This window comes from Pelophylax lessonae (genome assembly GCF_965119305.1).
Source record: "Pelophylax lessonae genome assembly, chromosome: 6".
Classification (NCBI taxonomy): Eukaryota; Metazoa; Chordata; class Amphibia; order Anura; family Ranidae; genus Pelophylax; species Pelophylax lessonae.
In genome coordinates, this window is record NC_138773.1 from 167,294,635 (window position 1) to 167,315,207 (window position 20,573).

At 44.7% G+C, this 20,573-nt stretch overlaps 1 protein-coding gene across 1 annotated transcript in view; it reads left to right on the top strand.

Moving 5' to 3' along the window:
- Positions 1-20,573, top strand: part of RHBDF1 (rhomboid 5 homolog 1) — a 219,202-nt gene that overhangs the window by 120,288 nt on the left and 78,341 nt on the right. Inside the window, exons 4-5 of the mRNA XM_082260219.1 lie at positions 11,388-11,601; positions 19,734-19,940. Of these exons, the coding sequence (XP_082116345.1) occupies positions 11,388-11,601; positions 19,734-19,940 (421 nt within the window). The remainder of the gene's footprint in view (positions 1-11,387; positions 11,602-19,733; positions 19,941-20,573) is intronic.

A 20,573-nucleotide genomic window follows, 5' to 3' on the forward strand; every position in this document is an offset into this window, starting at 1 on the left:
TGGAAAACCTGTAAATCACTGTACAAGCTCAGAGGGGTTCGGCTGGATTCTGAATTTTCAGAAGTCTGCTCTGTTTCCATCCACAAAGCTAGACTATCTGGGTCTGACTCTGGACTCAGCCTTAGCCAGAGTGCTCCTTCCTCTGGTCATTCCACTGGACCTGCATGCGGGTGCTGGGCTTGATGGTGTCTACCTTCGAGGAGGTTCAGTTTGCTCAGTTCCATACAAGGTCCCTGCAAAGGGAGATTCTGGCCAAATGGGACAAGATACTGCAGTCTCTCTGCTCAGGGGATCTGGACACTGGAAGAGTCCAGACTCCCAATCAATGTCTTGGATTTCCGAACGATCAGACTGTGCCCTCTCCGCCGTACACATTCCCGGGGTGGAAAACTGGCAGGCGAATTACCTCCATCGGCAGGCGTTGGACCAAGAGGAGTGGTCCATCAGTTGTGTCTCCAGTGGGGCATCACCGAGGTGGATCTCCTGGCATCTCGGCTTAACAGAAAGGTGCAGAGATTTGTGGCTCGGTCACGGGACCCTCTAGAGGATGCCACAGACGCGCTTGTGGCCCTATGCAGTCAGTATCGTCTGATTTACGCCTTCCCTCCTCTCAAACTTCTGCCAAGACTTCTACGCAGGATCGAGGCAAAAGGGAATCCGGTCATCTTAGTGGCTCTGGACTGGCCTCACCGGGCTTGATACGCCGATCTGGTGCGGCTGGTTGCCGATGTTCCTTGGAAGCTTCCTTTCAGGGAGGATCTGCTGTCACAAGGAGCAATCTTCCATCCATTCATTACAGTGCCTGGCTTTGATGGCTTTGCTGTTGAACACCAGGTGCTGATGGATAGAGGTATATCTGAGTCGTGATTCCAATGCTGTTAAAAGCTAGGAAATCTACTTATAGGAAGATCTATCATCATACGTGGTGTAAGTCTTTTGAGGTTCATCCTCGCTCCTTCTCGGTGGCTCGGATCTTGACCTTCTTTCAACAGGGGGTTGTACAGAAATTGGCCTTGAGTACCATCAAGGGCCAGGTGTCGGCTTTGGCGGTCTTCTTCCATTGATCCTTGCCCACACACTCACTGGTGCGTACCTTTCTTCAGGGTATCCGACATTTGGTTCCTCCAGTGCGGTCTCTTTTGCCACCTTGGGACCTCAATTTGCTGCTTTCGGTCCTCCATAAGCCTCCCTTTGAGAATCTTCGGGAGATTCCCTTCCTTAAGCTGTCTCAGAAGGTGGCTTTTTTGGTGGCTCTCAGCTCTGCACGCAAGGTGTCGGAACTGGTGGCATTATCCTGTCATTCTCCTTACTTGATACAATAAGAGACATTGAATCGCCATGGTGGTCATTAGGAAGTCAAAATAGTCTGGTGGTCTGACTATGCAGGAACTTGTCACATGCTCCTTTGCTACCCTGAGCACTTTGTGGACTCACGACAGACATTTCTCCCTGTCAGGGTGCCAGGAAACCAGACCACACGGGGATGCAGGCAAAAAAAAAAGCAGCTTATTAGAGCAAACAACAATAAACGCACAGCAAGAGTGAGGAAGTGGGAGCAGAAACAAGCAGGGGTCAAGTCCAGAAGCGGGTAGTCACCCAAGCCAGGGTCGAGTTCCAGAAGCAGTTAGTCTGCCAATGCTGGGTCGTCTGCCGATGCTGGGTCATCTGCCGATGCCTGGTCGAGAGCCAGGAGAGACGTCAGCCAAGCCAGGTCATACACGGAAAAACACGGAGAACAGAAGACTGCTAGCAGAAATGCACTTTGGAGCACAAACACAAGGGCAAGGACTGGAAACCATCAGGTGATAGATATAGTCAGGTGTGCAGCATCATCACTGTGCAACACCCAGGCAGCAGGCATGATGTAATCAGAGTTTATAAGAGGCAGCAGTCTGCACATGTCCAAGATTGCTGGCAACAGGAGGGCACGGTAAGACCCCGACAGTACCCTCCCCTCAACGGCCCCTCCTTTGCGGATCAAAAAACGGTTTCTGAGGAAAGCGAGCATGGAAAGAGCGGAGAAGGGCAGGAGCATGAACATCAGTGGAGGGAACCTAGGAGCACTCCTCAGGACCATAACTCTTCCAGTGCACCAAGTATTGTACCTGGCTCCAGAACAGACAAGAATCCAAGATTCTGCTAACCTCATACTCCTCATGATTGCCCACAGGATTGGGATGAGGGTGAGGGAGTGAAGAAGTATAGCAGTTTCTAACCAGTGGCTTCAAAAGTGACATGTGAAAGCCATTGGAGATACGCATGCCAGGGGGAAGACCAAGGGCATAGGCCACCCAGTTCACCTTACAGAGAATGCGAAAAGGCCCAACAATGCAGAGTGCCGGTTTTATAGTGGACATCTTGAGGTTGAGATTACGGGTCGATAACCACACCCTCTCCCCCATCTGGTACGAAGGAGCAGATAAATATCTCTGGTCTACCTTGAGCTTCTGGCGCTGTGCAGGAACCCGTAAAGACTCTTGAATCTGCACCCAAGAGGAATGGAGGGCACAAAGCCATGATGTCCTGTGGCGAGAACGACTCGGGCAACACAGCCGGTTGGCAATGAATGGCAATGAATGTAGACAATTGGCAATGAATGTAGACATTCCAGAAGACGAGTTGATTGCAGAGTTCCTGGCAAACTCCGCCCAGGGTTGCAGATCAACCCAATTGTCCTGCAGCAGGACCATTGGACTGCCAATGGTAGGCCAAAGAGAAGGCGTGTCGAATACCCAACTGGCAGCAATAGACGTGTCAGAACCTGGAGAGAAACTGGCTCTTACGGTCCGAGACAATCTCCTGAGCTTGGTAACCAGCATGAGGAGCGTAGGAGCACCTGTATCGTCAGGATTCATGACTGTCAGGTCATGTACTGTCAAGGTGCTAGGAAACCAGACCACACGGGGATGCAGGTAAAATAAAGCAGTTTATTGGAGCAAACAAAAATAAACGCACAGCAAGAGTGAGGCAGTGGGAGCAGTAACAAACAGGGGGCAAGCGGGTAGTCATCCAAGCCGGGATAGAGTCCAGAAATGGGTAGTCAGCCGACGCCGGGTCGTCTGCCAATGTCGGTCGAGAGCCAGGAGAGGCGTCAGCCAAGCCAGGTCATACACGGAGGAACACGGAGAACCGAAGACGCACCTTGGAGCACAAGGGCAAGGACTGCAACCCATCAGGTGATAGATATAGTCAGGTGTGCAGCATCATCACTCTGCGATACCCAGGCAGCAGGCAAGTGATGATGCAATCAGAGTTTATAAGAGGCAGCAGTCAGCACATGTCCAAGATGGCTGCCAACAGGAGGGCAAGGTAAAACCTTGACACTCCCCTAACGGTCCATACTCTCAATTTATGGGACAAAATAAACAGCATACCCTTGTCTTACCTATGTCCCCTCTATGACTAGTGGGAGGCTTCTGTTGTTTTCTGTCTGTTAAACACATATCCTTTTTGGTACTTAGGCTCAAGGGGGAGATGTGAGCTGTGGTAGACCGAATTACTGTCCTCATTGATGAGTGGCGATACAGACAGCTCTGTTTCTAGACTGAGGCATGTACCATTCGTCTTTAATGACACAGTTTGAGAAACTCTGCGCTGCTAACACCCTAGTGTAGCACATGATTTATGTACTATATAAACTACGGAATTAAAATGATTCAATACTTTATATAGATATACCTTTCTCGTCACTCCATTTCCTCCTACATGTTCCCACAATACTGATTAGTCACTATAAATGCTATGTGTTACCCCTCTTCTTCAATGTGGCCAAACAACCAGTGGTATGACCAATGGTATGTCCTGTCCATGTCCTGGAACAGAAAAGTTTACTGTTGGTCATTGACTTTTATATGTTCTTTTCTACTTCATCTTTTCTTTTTGTATATTTAAACACAATCAGTACTACTTAAATGGGTTTTCTGCAATGTTTGGGAGCGTGTCCCATTGGTTAGCATTTCGTATGCTGCCTAGGGAGAATTTCTAGCCTTAATATATACTAAAAGAGGTTGATCACCGGATAACTGTTTCTTATCTATGCGTTACATCTAACATGGGCAGCTGGATTTCATATGTTTACTATTTTGCCATATTCAAGTTTAGCAGTATAGAAGTGTAAACCCATGCTGTTAATAAGGCCTTTTTGTTGCCTTTTTTTGGTTAACGTATGCTTATGAAGATGATAGTTGTGTGAACAAAATGTAGTGTTTGTACTTTCTTGAAAACTTCATGAAAAAATCAGGGCTGTGCAAAATAAATAAATAAATATTAAAAATAACCTAAACATTGCCCGGTAAACAATTAGTTAAAATTTCCTCCCCCAGCTCTTGCAGTTTACAACGATCAATGCTGCTGGCTCTTACTGTCCCAGTTCTGCTCCTGTCAACTGGTCTTCACAGGAAAAAGTTGGAGAAGGTTGGAGGAAGATCAGGGGAGTTCTTTACCATCCTAGGTTACAGGGCTGTATGTTTCTGTTGATGTGTACAGTATAGAGGGACACAGATTTAGTTCCTCCATGGAAGGTTGCTCCATATGGTGCTGCAAAATAAAGAAAACACCCTGAAATGGGAAACCTGGGAAAACGGTCATAGCACTAACGTAAACAGGAATATAAACAACAATTAAAAAATAAAGTAGCTGCTGATCAAATCAGCCACAGAACTAGTCTAAAATGGAGGGTTTATTATCACTTTAAAGTAGCCACCATTTGCAGATTTAAAAGCAGAACACACCAGTTGTATTCTTTCAATAATTGGAAATTGAATTATTGCCTGTAAAGTTGTTACATTTGTGGGCTGCTTTGCATTCATGTTTTTTCCAGTTCATCTCAAACCAGCTCCATGGGGTTTGTTTGGAAATTATCATTTAGGCTTAACTTTATAGCAACCTTTCTCAACTTATTTACAGTACCTCAGAGAAACCCTTCTGGTCTTAGGGAACCCCTGCTAAAATCATATCATCATTTCAGTGGGAATAATGCTGCTCAGAGTGGTGATTGCCCCCCTTACAGAGGTGGTTAGAATGCCACCTTTGGAGTCAGCCATAAAGATCACTAGTGTCATGCTACAGGTGCTGCCATGTGGCGATGGGCCATGAAATATGAAGGAATAATCGGATGGGAGCATGTAAAAACATGCTTTTAGTAGCTTTTACCATTGGGGTTATTGCACGTTTGGCCATGGCTTTTAGCAGCGTTTTTTTCTGCCTCCATTCAAAATCAATGGTTGCCTAGGAGCCATCATTGATAAAGCTTTCAGGCCGTTGATTTGAATGGAAGTCGCATGACAAGTCGGATCTGCTCTGGTCTTCTCCCCTCTGCTCTTCTTCTTCCTCTGCTCTTCTTCCTCTTGTCTTCTCCCCTCTGGTCTTCTTCTTCCTCCGGTCCTCCTCCAACGATGTCTCCGGTGATTATGCCAGCTCCGGTCCATGCAGCTTATTATATAGCCATTAGGGGCGTGGCCTCTTGTGGAGCCCCCTTGTTAAAGGGGGCTTCCAGATTCCGATAAGCCTCCTGCCCGCAGACCCCTACAACCACTGCCCAGAGTTGTCGGGAAGAGGCCCTTGTCCTCATCAACATGGGGCAAGGTGCTTTGGGGTGGGCGTGTGGCCTGGTATGGTCTAGGGCCGCTCGCTCATCTCCTCCCCTCTCCTGGCTTGCCGCGCTGCATGCTCGGATAAGGGTCTGGTATGGATTGTGGGGGGGATCCCACGCTGTTTTTTCGGCATGGGGCTCCCCTCAAAATCCATATCAGACACGAAGGGCCTGGTTTGGAATCTGGGGGCGACCCCCACACCGTTTTTTTCCCATTTTGGCATGGAGTTCCCCCTCAAGATTCTCAGAGCGCAAGTCGCACCACAAGTCGGATCATCCTGATCCGACTTGTGATGCGACTTCCATTCAAATCAATGGGTTCCCATAGGGAACCGTTGATTTTCAAATAAAAAAAATTAAAAACGTATAACGTGGCTTAACGCTGTATAAGCAACGTTAAGTAACGTTAATCAGCCTTTTGCAGCATCAGACGTTTTTACAGCTTGACACTGCAGCTCCAGAACGCACTGGTCCTGTTTTTTTTTTTGCAGCTTAAAAACCCCTATGCCACTTGGAGCTCCTAAAAGCCATGTGTGTGCATGAGGCCATAGAATAACATGGAGGGGCGTTTTTAAGCTGCAAAAAAAAAAACGTCTGACGCTCCTAACAGCAGCTGCAAAAACGCCCTGTGTGCATGGGGCCTAAAAAGAAAATTACATTACGCCTGTGGTCAGTAGGATGAGGAATAGTGCCACATTGTTAGTATTGTTGAGAGGAATAGTACCCCAACATTGGTGTCATTGGAAGGAATTGTTTCCCAACGGAGTCAGTGGAAGAAATAATGCCCCATTGTTGGTGCCAGTGGGAGGAATAGTGCCTCGTTGTTGGTATTAGTGGGAGGGATAGGCTCCATCATTGGTATTAGTGGGAGGAATAGTACACAAATATTGGTGTCATTGTAAGGAATATTGTCCCATCATTGGTGTCTGTGGGAGGAATAGTGCCCCTTAATTGATGTTGGTGGCAGGAACAGTGCCCCATTGCTGGTATTAGTGGGAGGAAAAGTGCCCCATCATTGGTATTAGTGGGAGTAATAGTACCCCAACATTGGTGTTATTAGCAGAAATATTGTCCCATTGTTGGTATCAGGAATAGCGCTCCATCTTTTATATCAGTGGTAGGAATAGTGCTCTATTTTTTTTTTATATCAGGGGAAGGGAATATGATCCATCATTGGTGCCAGTTGAAGAACTGGGGCCCCACAGTTGTCGTCAATGAAGGAAATTATGCCCGACTGTTGGTGTCGGTGGAAAGAGTGATGCCTCATCATTGGTGTCAGTAGGAGGAAAACAATGCCTTGTATCAGTGAGAGGAAGAGTGCCCAAGAACCACACAAAGGCAAGCAAAGGGTTGCATCTGGCCCTCAAGCCGCAGTTTGGAGACCACTGCTCTACAGTGATATGAGCTATAAAAGTTTCTAATATGTTTCTTCTATAAAATATTATTGTTCCACAGTGCTCTCAATTTTAAAGCTGGATTTATTTTTGGTACCTATTAACACGGTATATTGTGTTTGTGTATACTAAATGAATGTACATCTATTTTTATTGAAAATATAAATTAAACATTTACGAAGATTTCCATTCTATAATGATTTGCCTTTTTATTTTTATTACACAACTACTTTTTCATCCTACATTCTGCATGCATAATTTGTGATCAAGATTTACCCAACTAATTATGTGAAAATAATACACAAACATTATTGCATGTACTAAAATGAATGCTACATTCTGGCTGGTGTTACCTGTGGGTTTGCGTGAGGTGTTTGTTGAGGAGAGTAGGAAAAGGAGTTGTTTCAGTTATTTTGTATTTTAAATGATACAATTTACACCAAACTAATATTTTTGTTGGTGACTTGAAAATGTTTAAATATAATTTATTGTGAGATAAATTAATGAATGCATGTAAAATAAACAATTTAACTTTGTGATTTTTGATGTGATTTTGCTGTGTGTAATTTTGTTTGGTTTGTAAATCAGTTCTGATGATTTACTCTACTTTTGTTTCTGTCTTTCCTGCTGTTCCAATGAAATGTATAATGCAGATGTCATCAGAAAACTGAATATTTAGGAAATAAAGGATCTATACTCTAAAGTTAATTTTCTCTTTGATAAATATTTTACCTTTGTGCTGTATTAAAAAAAGACTTAAAGGTTACAGATGGTTAAACTAGTAAAGAAAAGTAATTCCAGAATTGGGCTGCTGCTGGTTTGTGTGACAAATGCTAGGGATTTGGTGTTGTGACCACTCCCTGAGAACTTTGTGTAACTGATATTAAGCCAGGGCCAGATAATCAATTGCATAATAGATATAGTCCATATTTGCAGTTACCATGTGACTAATGCTTTGGCATTGGTTATGTGACCCAGAAACCACATTACCTTTGCATTAAATGAATTTTAGAGTATAGGCCCACTTTAATAAATGTTTGTGAATTTATTATTATTTTATTATTTAATATTATATGCTACAAAACATTTGTCGAATGTTGTATTCTTTTTACAAATAATTCTGGTAAGTAAAAACATTTTTTTTTTGTTAGAAACCTGCTGATCAGTATTTCTTCACTAAAAACATGATTGTATATACAAAAGATCTAAAAGGTGAGCAGAACATATACCAAAAACTCACCAGCTTTACAGCAGCTGTGCATTCTGTTGGCAGAAAAGAATCCTTCTGTCATGCTGGCTTTATTCTACAGCTGTCGTATCTGTTCTTTTACATGTGGGGGGTACTCCTGGCCCGCTCAGATGTAAGTGCTGCTGGTCTCATGGACCCCAGCACTACGGTCGCAACTCTGTCACCTTTTCTTAAGGCCATTCACAAAACTGAGCCTGGGGCTGTGTGTTTTGTAAATGGCCTGGAGGAGAGGGGGAGCCCGGCTTTAGCACTGGGGACTATGAGACCTGCAGATCTTACAGCATATAAAAGAACAGAATTGCCAGCTGTACAATAAAGCCTGTATAAAAGGATATTTGTTTTCTGCAAACAGAATGAATAAATGCTGTAATACTGATGATTTTTTTTGTGCCTGGAGTTGGGTTTTAAGTTTTAAAAACATAAAATCAGCATACTGTTCACCTGCTAAATGGTTTGTAATTCTTATGATTTAAAGATTTTTCCAAATTACACATCCAGACGGGACAAACTTAGTTCCTTTTTAAGCATTTCATCTTTCTTGTTCAGCAGTGCAGCTTCCTTTGTCACTTCTCCACTTCAGACTCCTCATTGGAATCATCATTATTACCTGTGTCCAGTGAGCTGTTAAAGTGTTTCTAAACCCACAACAGTAAAATCAGTCTGTATATGCAGTATACATGGCTTGTTATACTCACTGTGGAACCTAAGGGGTTAATCCTCCACATTGTGTCTTCGCTGATCCTCCTTCTTCCACAGTCCCCATTCCATCTCCTGATAGAACAGAGCCTTGGGGGCACTCTGCACATGCTCAGCTTGGTGTGTATTGCTAAAGTGTTTTTTTTTTTTTCTTGGAAAGGTGCATGCGATCCGCACAGAGCACTCAGCACTGTCTAGACAGAGGGTCAGGGGTCCCACAGCCTCATAGTACAGTCAGTACTATGTACTGTAGAATAAAAACTCCTCCTACAACCTTTAACCAGACACTCATATAAGTAATAGGACTGCTATAAATGATGAGAAAAGGCATTTAGCTATTTATATTTACTAAAATAATTGCATTTCCATGTTCTGTGTACTGTGGGAGACCAGATATAGTGAATGTAGGGTCCTGGGTTTAGTAACACTTTATTGTCTGTGTCAAAAGGCTTGTGTTGATTATATAGATTTGACATCAATTTGAGACACTCAATTCAGTGTTCATTAACCTGCATTTAACCTCTTTCTGTCCTGCATTTGACTACCTTCGAATGGGTTTTGTAACACTATAGACTTGTTTAGCAATGCAAAACTCGTTTGAAGCAAGCAAAAGCCTCTCAACACAGGCCCTAAAGCTGAACCATAAAGCAGTAACATCAAACCATGAGGTTTCTCTGGACAAGGCCAATAGTTTCGCAGGTACTACTTTCCCCTTAGAGGTGATTTTCTGACCTGTTCTGTAACACCAGGTTGGTTTTTGGTGCCAGTTTCTTGGTCAAGGTATTTCCCTTGTTTTTTGCATTGCCCTTTTCTTCTTTTACTCTTGATTTCAGCCATTGATTCGATTAGATACTCTATTGCTGTTGGTCTTTACATCATTTGTCCCTCTCAAAGCTTCACTTTGCAAAGAATACTCAATCACATGCAAGGGAAAGAAAAAAAAACAGCAATTTTGCACATGATTGAGTAATGGAGGTCAGCAGAGCTTCCCCTTATTTACTGAGCTCTGGAGCAAATGTCCTTGCAGAGTGCAAATGCATCTGCAAAGTGCACATTCTATTTGCTTTTGGTAAATCAACCCCAATGTACTTAAGTCCATTGCGGGATCTCTATGTATTGGCCCTAGGAGCTGCTTGCTCACAAAACTGAGGCATAATCGGTAGAAAAGAGGATTTTTTTCTGTTTGGCAGTGTCCCAACTCAAGTGTTTTAGAATTCCCAAATTCCTGTGTCCCTTAATGGACTTCAAAAAAAAGATTTTACGATATGTACAAAAGTATTATTTTCTAGCTTTAGCAAGGCATTTTCCCATGTCCCCTCTCTGCCATTAATTTGCTCTTTGAATCATAATTTTAGTGGCAGTCCACTGGGTAGGAAGCTGAACCCAGGAAGCAGTAATGATAAAGTAGCAGTAGTGATCTCCCTGACTAAACTAGGCTTAAAGCGGTTGTAAACCCGAAAATGAAAAAAAAAAAAAAAAAAAAAACCTGCAAGACAAAGCCATAATGAGCTAGTATGCATCGCATACTAGCTCATTATGCATTACTTACCTTAGAACGAAGCCCCGACGCGGACCCCCGGACATCGCTGCGGGCGCCGCCATGATCCGGAAGCGTCTCTTCCGGGTTCGGCGGCTCCGACTCTGTGATTGGCCGGAGCCGCCGAACCCGGAAGAGACGTGCCGGTTTAGGAGATATTAATTATACCTACAGGTAAGCCTTATTATAGGCTTACCTGTAGGTAAAAGTGTCAAAAAGCGGGATACTACCGCTTTAAAGTGAACCTGTTCGTAGGTTTTACAGGCTAAAGTATTTACATATACTCTGAACAAGCAGTAAAGTACTTTGAAATAAGCCTCATTAACCCCTGTAGCTATAGGGTTTGTGGATAAATCAGTCAAGTTCAAATCCTAACTTTTTTTATAGGAGCAGAACGTGGCAGCCTGCCATCCCTTAATGTATGTACACCATATTTTTCCAAACAAGCAGAATTAAACTTGACTTTAGAGTTTTTGTTCTAATCTTTAAGGAAATTTGAGAATTAACTACTTCACACTACAAGCAGCTAGAGATGCAAGCAAGTGCTTGTTTTAAAGTTTTTTTACTGTTTGTTAAGAATATGTATCTATAGTAGTATATTGGTAATAGTTTGAGAACAGATGCACTTAAAAATCTGTATATCACAGGAACAATAAACATGTTTGTATTTGAACTGCATATTTAGCTACTTTTTGAAGTTTCACTATACTTATCTCTCATTATGACAGTATAATATATGCATTCCTGCCTATGGTGTATATAGTTGTGTTCACATATGCGTCCTTTTTTGTCTTCTGTATATCATGGTCCCTGTACTACAGTTTAAAATGACATTGCATGAGAAGGTGAAAACAAATTTATCTTTACCACGATTCAATTTATACTTTCATTATGATGAGTATCTAATCTGTATTTTGTCAGGGGCACTGCTGACTGGTTTGGAGTAAGTAAAGAGAGCGAGTCGACTCATAAATGGCAGAGGAAGAGCCTTAGACATTGCAGCCAGAGATATGGAAAGTTGAAACCACAAGTTATCCGAGAAATGGACCTCCCTAGCCAAGACAACATATCTCTAACAAGTACAGAAACACCACCACCTCTTTATGTGGGACCAGCTCAGTTTAATATGCAAAAGGTATTATTCACACACTCTGAATTGACATTCTGCCTTATCCTTGAATATAAACTTTCAAACATTAAAGTTTTAAAATTATAATAGTTTATGTATATGGACAAAATATATTTTGATTTACTTTTGCCTTAACCAAAATTTAAATCTGAAAAAACACGGGCAATTTATAAGTTATCATAAAAAATGGAAGTCACTTTCAGGTGTTTGGGAGCCAGAAGAAGATGGGACCAAGAGTTATTTTTATAGTAAAAGTTAATTTCTCTTACGTCCTCCGAAAGTCGCCGCCACCTCTAAGTCATCACTGTTGGGTATTGACTTCCTATCCGCAGGAATAGCTAGGCATATAGACTTAGTCCAAAGACAAAAGGCATTAGCATAATTAGCATATACACACCCATGGGGGCTGTCCCATCTGGTCAATACCCTCCTGAATCACCACTCCCAACTCAGTTTTAATTTGCCTAGCGTCAGGAATAGTCAGGCTTACCTTGTGCTGAGGCTTCAGTCTCAGCCTTCCTAATCTTTTCTTTGATTTTTCTTTGAAAATGTCAGTTTTTTTTCTTACTTTACTAGCTGTTTATTTTGTCAGCTTCTAGTGTTAGTCTTCTCTTCGGATGAAGATGGATCATGCTGTGCTGGGATTCGGACTGACCGCCCTGGTTCTCCAGAGCAAAAGGGTCAGATGGACCCCCAGCCAGCCATCGAGCGTTCAGCTATGGTTCGCCCTGGCATTACGAACGACCCATCCTTGTTCGCTGCAGGGATGCAGCCGTGAGGTGGCTACCTCACAGGACTCCTCTGCGGTGCTGCAGCGTCATGTCCCTGGCTCACGGCACTCCCTGTCAGATGAGGACAGAGGTTTTCCGTGCATAGAGGCTCCCCCACGCCATCTGGTACAGGTAAGTACTTTTCTGTGTGTGGGGCCTCTGTCTGGGGTGGCAGTCTGTGTTGCTGTGTGTCCCCATGTCTGTGCCTGTGTGACTCCCTGTGCGATCCCTGCGGGGTTCGCTTGTGCAGTTTTCTGTATGTGTGGGGGTCCCCCTCCCTGTGTCACCTTGGTGCATTGTTGGGGGTGCAGACGTTGTGTGGCGACCGCAGCGGAGTGAATTCGCGCGGTCCGCCATCTTTGATTTAGACAAGCATGGTCGGCCTCTCTGTGGGCGATACTGTATGCTGTTTTGGCGCCATCCGCCGCCATTTTGGTGGGCGTAGAACGATCGGTCCGAACGATCGGTCCGACCGCATGTTTCGGCGGCCATTTTCTTTAAGCCTCCAATGCAATCCTATGGGGCAGCCATTTTCCCTGAGTCTGCAAGTCTTTACGTTCAGCCTACTTCAGCAGCACTTCCTTTCCACATGCAGCAGGACATCGGTGGCAACGCTCTGCGGGCTCTGCAGGTTATCGCTCTCAATGTTCCTCTGTATTATCGCTTCTGGCTCAGTTTTTTCTCTCCTTGTGGGGTCTTGTCACTGTAGCTGTAGCGGTGGGCTGCGCATGCCGCAGCGATTTAAAGGGGCAGTACACATTTATTGCACTGTTTTTTTCTGTGAATTTTGAGCAATGGATCAAGAATGCAAGTTCCCCCCAGCTTTAGTGGGGGTCCCCAGTTTCTCCTGTGGCCCGCTGCGACCCGATTTCGCTGCTGTAGTGGCGACTTTGGTGTCTAATATGGAAAGGCTGTTGTCTGAACGTGCTGCAAAAAAGAGGCCCAGATTGTCTCTCTCTTCTGATTCAGGTGGGGATATGGCTGCTCCTGCGAGCGTGCCCTTTTCAGGGTTCCGCTCATCCCTGGACCCCCCGGGGTCAGAGGGGGAGGCTGAGTTGGAGGGGGTTGCTACCTCCTCCCCAGGGTCACCTGAAGAACGGGCGACCATGGACGAGTTGATTGTTTTCTGTTAAGGAAACCTTACTTTTGGAGGATGAGCCCCGTCCTCCGGGCGTTGTGTCCTCATTTGGGACGCACAGGACCCGCAAGTCTGCGCAGGTTTTTCTTTGCCCAGCTGAGTTTCATTATACTGTTAATGACATGTGGCGCACGTTAAAACGTCCATTCCTGGTACCTAGTCGGTTCAAATTGCTTTATCCTTTTGCGCCGGCTACGGAATCACGATGGTGTGTGCCTCCACAGGTAGATCACACTGTGGCCGTGTTGAACAAGGCTACCTTGGTTCCTACTGAGGATACCCCGGTTTTCCGGGATCCCACGGACCGGCGGTTGGAGTCTCTAGCTCGCCATTCCTATACTGTGGCGGGTTCGTTGCTCAGACCCGTTTTCGCGTCCGTTCTGGTGGCTGAGGTGGTGGCTGCTGGGACTAAGATGCTTCGGTGCAATCTTGTGTCTGACGGAGTCCCGCCTGCCCGGCTGAAAATGGTGGATCAGATCCACCAAGGAGTCATGTATTTGTGTGATGCAGCCTTGAATGAGGCTCCCTTAGTGGCTCGCCTCTCTAGTGTCGCGGCTTAACCGGCGACTGATATGGCTGAAGAGCTGGTCGGCCGACCAGTCCTCAAGGAAAACTGTTGCTGATTTTCCCTATGCTGGCTCTCGCCTTTTTTGGCGAGGCGTTGGACACCCTGGTGACAGGCGTCACGGGGGGCAAGAGCACTATGCTGCCCCAGAACCCGAAGAACAAGTCTTTTCGAGGCAAGCGGGGTTCTGCGCCTGGATCCGATCAGGGGCCTTTTCGTGCCTTTCGGAACCAATCCAAGGGCAAGACCTTCCAGGCCCAGGGCACCCAGAAGAAGCCCTGGGCAGGTGAGCAGGAGTCCGGCAATGCCGGCCCGGCAGGTCAATCCGCCTCTACCTGAAGGGGCGCCCTCACCCATTTCGGGGGTGGGGGGACGTTTGCGCGGTTTCCTCCGACCTTGGCTGCTCCGGCTATCAGACAGGTGGGTCCAGGAAATCGTTCGATCTGGTTTCCGGATCGAATTCCTTTCCCGGCCGGCGGACAGATTCTTTCCCTCCACTCTTCCTCTGCTTCCGGGGCATCTGCAGGACCTGCATCAAGCGGTGCAGGACCGGCTTGCTCTGGGAGTGGTTGTCCCGGTACCTCATCGGGACAGGTTTCGGGGGTTTTATTCGCATCTGTTCACTGTGCCCAGGAAGGTGGGCAAAGTGCGTCCTATTCTGGACCTGAAAGCGCTGAACCGCGTCCTATTCTGGACCTGAAAGCGCTGAACCGCTTCGTGCGCGTTCGGAAGTTTCGAATGGAGTCACTCCGTTCGGTGGTGGCCTCCTTGAGTCCAGGAGAATTCCTGGCTTCGATAGATCTGAAGGATGCGTACCTGCACATCCCCGCTTTTCGAGGGTCATCAGCGGTACCTTCGGTTTGCTATCGCAGAGGACCACTACCAGTTTGTGGCGTTACCTTTCGGTCTCGCTTCGGCACCAAGGGTGTTTACCAGAGTGTTGGCGCCGGTTCTGGGCCTGCTGTGGGCCCAGGGCATTGCGGTCCTGGGTTACCTGGACGATCTGCTTCTGAGATCACGTGCCAGCCAGGGCCTTGTGCGCGATCTGCCCATCACGGTACAGACGCTCCAGGAGTTCGGATGGACCATCCACGTTCAAAAATCGGCGTTGTCTCCATCGCTTCGCCTTCCCTACCTGGGAATGGTTCTGGACTCTGCTCAGGCAAAGGTGTTCTTGCCGGAGGACAAGCTCCGGACTTTGCGGGACGAGCTCAGGTCCCTCTGGGACAACCCGTTCTCGTCAATCAGGTCCTGTATGCGGGGCCTGGGGTTTATGGTTTCGGCCTTCGAGGCGATACCCTTTGCTCAGTTCCACACGCGGGCTCTCCAGACGGAGTTCCTGGCCAGGTGGGACAGACTGCTTCAGTCCTTGGGTCTGGATGTCTCCTTGAGTCATCAGATCAGATTGGCTCTTCTGTGGTGGCTCCAGTCCCCGTCGGTGGCGGAATGCAAGTCCTTCCGTCCGTTGGTGTGGATGGAGGTTACCACGGACGCCAGCCTATCGGGCTGGGGTGGAGTCCTGGGCAACCTGTCTGCCCAGGGCTCTTGGTCGGCGGAGGAGTCCTCCCTCCCGATAAATGTGCTGGTGTTACGAGCGATCGGACAGTCTCCGGGGCCTGCCTGTCCGCGTACAGACGGACAATGCTACCGCGGTGGCTTACATCAACCACCAGGGGGGCACCAGGAGTGCTCGAGCGGCCCGGGAGGTGACCGACATTCTGTCTTATGGGACTTGAACTTGGTTCTGTCCGTGTTACAGCGTACTCCCTTTGAAAACATCAGGGAGAAATCGTTGCCTCTGCTGTCGAAAAAGGTTGCTTTTCTGGTGGCGATCACTTCGGCTCGCAGGGTATCGGAGCTGGCGGCGTTGTCTTGCCGCTCCCCTTACTTGATAATTCACAAGGATACGGTGGTTTTGTGACCACCCCCATCCTTCCTTCCCAAGGTGATCTCTGAGTTCCACCTTATTGAGGACATTCTCCTGCTTTCGCTTTGTACAAAGCCTAAGCATCCTAAGGAGTTTGCATTGCATTCCTTGGATGTTGTAAGGGCGATCAGGGTTTACCTGTCGTCTACGGAATCCTTTCAGAAGACGGATTCCCTATTTGTCCTTCCTGAGGGATCTCGGAAGGGCATGGCTGCGTCTGCAGCAACTATTGCCGAATGGATCAGACAGACCATTGAGCAGGCGTATGCCTTGAAGGAACGGGTTCTGCCCTTCCCTGTTACAGCGCACTCTACCAGGTTTTTGAGTGCGTCCTGGGCCTATTGGCATCGGGCCTCGATGGCCCAGGTGTGCATGGCTGCGACTTGGTCGTCGGTGCACACTTTTTCCACATTCTACAAAGTAGATGTTCTGGCATCAGCTGATGCTTCTTTTGGCCCCACAGTTCTCAGTGCGGCAGTGCCATGATGGACCCTTGAATTTTTTTCTGGGTCCCTGGCTGTTGGCATTTGCTTTCCTGGGCTGTTGCTCCTGTTGAGCAGTGTTTTTTCTGTCGCCCAGTTGGTTCTCTTACAGTGCATGTAAGATTCCTTTCTCTGATGTGGGTACTCCGTTGCCTTTTTTACGGTTGCGTCTCCCACCCCTCATGTCTATACTGCTTTGGGACATCCCAACAGTGATGACTTAGAGGTGGCGGCGACTGTCGGAGGACGTAAGAGAAAACGGAATTTTTGTAAAATCTTACCTGTAAAATTCCTTTCTCTGAGTCCTCCGACAGTCGCTGCCCCCGCCCCTCTTTTGGGGTTCTTATTACCTACTGCTATGCTACCAAACTGAGTTGGGAGTGGTGATGCAGGGGGATATTGACCAGATGGGACAGCCCCCATGGGTGTGTATATGCTAATTATGCTAAAGCCTTTTGTCTTTGGACTAAGTCTATATGCCTAGCTATTCCTGCGGATAGGAAGTCAATACCCAACAGTGATGACTTAGAGGTGGCGGCGACTGTCGGAGTACTCAGAGAAAGGAATTTTACAGGTAAGATTTTACAAAAATTCCATTATTTTCATGCATATAAATACAAGTGCTCATGTTTCTGAGTGCTTTTATTTTTTAATTTTCCTTTCCTGCGTGTCGGGGGAAAAAAAATCATGTAAATCATGTACTGTATTCAAACATGCAAATATGCAGTACATCTCTACAATAGATCTACATTACCTTAGTTTTATCCCTCTCATCTTTATAGCTCTTATAAACCAGAGAAAATTTTACATTCGTCATTGAACCTGTTTACTCAATGATACCTTTGTCATTACTTAAAACAAAGAGTAAAACATATAGTGCATTTTTGCAGAAATATGTTTTTATTTTATCAATAGACAAAAAAAGATTTAAAAAAAATATTTTTTTTAAAAGGTAGTTTTAATGTAAACAAATGTATACAACACAAAGACTACAAATTAGCCAGGCTAGTTATCACCTAGCACAGCTAAATTTACTAGCAACCCTGTGTAGGACAAGGGTGCTACATCGGGCTAAATAGGAATACACTTTGTTTAAAAAAAAAAAATTATTGTAAAGTTATTTTAACTTATAAAATATAGAAGAGACCCCACGCTATTATTATTTGTATTATTATATGTGCAAAAAATATATATATCACAACTCAAACTGTAATTATATCAAAAGTAGGAAGCTACTCACTGCACTGCGATATCAAATAGATACAAAAATACAAGTAAAGCGCAACCCACCTTGCCTAAATTTCCAAGATTACAAAAATACATTTAATTAGATAAGAGTAAAATATTTCATATCATCATATCAAATCAAATATAAAATACCAGAAACAATCAAATATATGTGTATAAACAAGAAAGAGCTAAAATGATTCCTTAAATTATATTTCTAAAACCATATAGCTTAGTCCCATGCACAATCCAATTTTCCTGTAAAGACTCTTGATAATATTGCAAATGTTCCCTTGCTCTGAACAGTTCATAATCTCCACCATCAACAATACACCGATGTGCCCATCACCACACCTAATGGGTGTCTTTTCATCTTTTCTGGTGGAACAGAGGACTTGCATCAGGATCCTCCTTAACGCTTGGTCACCAGCCCCTATGCACAGCATAGCATGGAAAGGTATAAACAAACCCAATAATGCAGACTGTAACCTACTATTTTTTAAATTAAAACAGAAGAAAATACACTTACAAATAGACGAAGAATAAAATTGCATTTAGAAAACACCATGTGTGACAATCCCCAACAAAATGGCATCCTGGCTCCACCCAGCGTAATGAGGTCACTGCAAGAGGACTTGCATCTGGATCCTCCTTAAAGCTTGGTCACCAGCCCCTCATGCACAGCATAGCATGGAAAGCTTTAAACAAACACCCAATAATGCAGACTGTAACTTACTATTTTTTTAATTTGAAATAGAAGAAAATGCACTTACAAATAGACGAAGGATAAAATTGCATTTAGAAAACACCTTGTGTGAAAATCCTCAATAAAATGGCATCCTGGTTCTACCCAGCGTAATGAGGTCATTGCCCGATTGACGCGTCGTGCCGTGATTGACTTTCTCAAATTTATTTAAATCCTCAAACAGAAGGTGGAGGAGCGCAAGGTCTCTAACATCCACCAGCTCCATGATGTCATCATGGAAGAATGGAAGAGGACTCCAGTGGCAACCTGTGAAGCTCTGGTGAACTTCATGCCCAAGAGGGTTAAGGCAGTGCTGGAAAATAATGGTGGCCACACAAAATAAATGACACTTTGGGCCCAATCTGGACATTTTAACTTAGGGGTGTACTCACTTTTGCTGCCAGCGGTTTAGACATGATTGGCTTTGTGTTGAGTTATTTTGTGGGGACAGGAAGTTGACACTGTTATACAAGCTATACACTCACTACTTTACATTGTAGCAAAGTGTCATTTCTTCAGTGTTGTTACATGAAAAGATATAATAAAATATTTACAAAAATGTGAGGGGTGTACTCACTTTTGTGAGATACTGTATTTCCTACATTTAAAATCTTCAAGCAAGACCTTGCAAGTACAGAAAAAAAACTTGTTGACAGGCCTGAAATGCACTCATCCTATTGAGGGCTGACATCACAAACTTCACTTTTTGTTCACCTGTTAGTGGTGGTAACAGGAAAAACAGCAGTAAATTCCCCTTATTTTAGAGTGGGTATAGTAAAAAAAAAATCTGTGCAACTTTTATTGCTGTCTTTTCCCTTTTGGGAAATTACCTCTATTTCTATCCTACTGTTTGCCTGTGTGATAAGTTTAAGGCAGGGTATATTTTCCTAATGAGAACATAGGCAGTAGTTAAATACCTGACAGAGGTTCTAATGCTTCCCAAACTCTATACAAAAGAGAAAACAATTGGCTAGAGTAGACTTTAATTTATGCATCAAGTATCTTAAGCTTCATATTTGCATCAGATGTCTCTAAGCCTTCATTTATCAGAACATGCACATGGTATTCAACCTATGAAACATACTTGGCCAAATGTGTGGTCTGTGCACCCATTTAATCCATGTATTTTGTCACCTCACTATAGGATAAAGTAGTGAGATGAGGTTACTACTTGATACCTTGATTCCTTTCTTTTCATTAGGAATAGCTATCAGAGCCGTATTTACAGAATATGTTAGGATTATATTATATAAGTATTAATAATATTAATTTCAATAAATGCAGATTATTGATCCACTGGCACGAGGACGAGCTTTTCGAATGGTAGAAGAGATAGATGGCTACAGTATGCCACATACACCTATTACACCAGGAGCAACTTCTCTCTGCTCATTTACCAGCTCAAGATCTGGATTCAACCGATTTCCCAGGAGACGGAAAAAAGAGTCTGTGGCAAAAATGAGCTTTAGAGCTGCAGCAGCACTTGTGAAGGTAAGATCCAACATACATTGTGATATTTCCACAAGTTCTGTGCATCTCAGATAATAGCAGTAACATGTGCTTAATATGCCTTTTAGAGTTAGAATGTTTTACTTTATTACCCATTTATCATATCCTTGTCTTAGTTTGTTAGGTGAATCATATAATTGAGCATATCGACATACTGCATATCATTCGTTTTAAATATCTCTAATATAATATAATAAAAGTATTAATCATTCCAACCCACTTTGTAGCTTCCACTCATGGCCAGTGTTTGGGCAGATGAAACTTCTGACAAAACAAGTTGGCGCATCTTGACCACTTTTCCCTCATTATCACCACTTACACTTTAAGGGTTCACTCCCTGTGTCATTGCTGATCAGGCTGTTGAAATCACAAAATTCCTTTTCCTTAAGTGCATTTCAGCTGTTATTTAGTATAAAAGTAGGTTTCATGTACTAGGCCATTGTAATTTTCGGGCTTTTGCTTTCAGCTGAGCTTCCAGTATCTCCTGCTTAAAAGCGACCTTGCATAGTGCAAGCAAGGTCTGCTTTTTTATACCATGACCCCCCCCCCCTCCCCCCCTTCCCCAGTCTCTGCTAAAACACTGTAGTAGAATAATACATAACTCCAGCTTCCTTA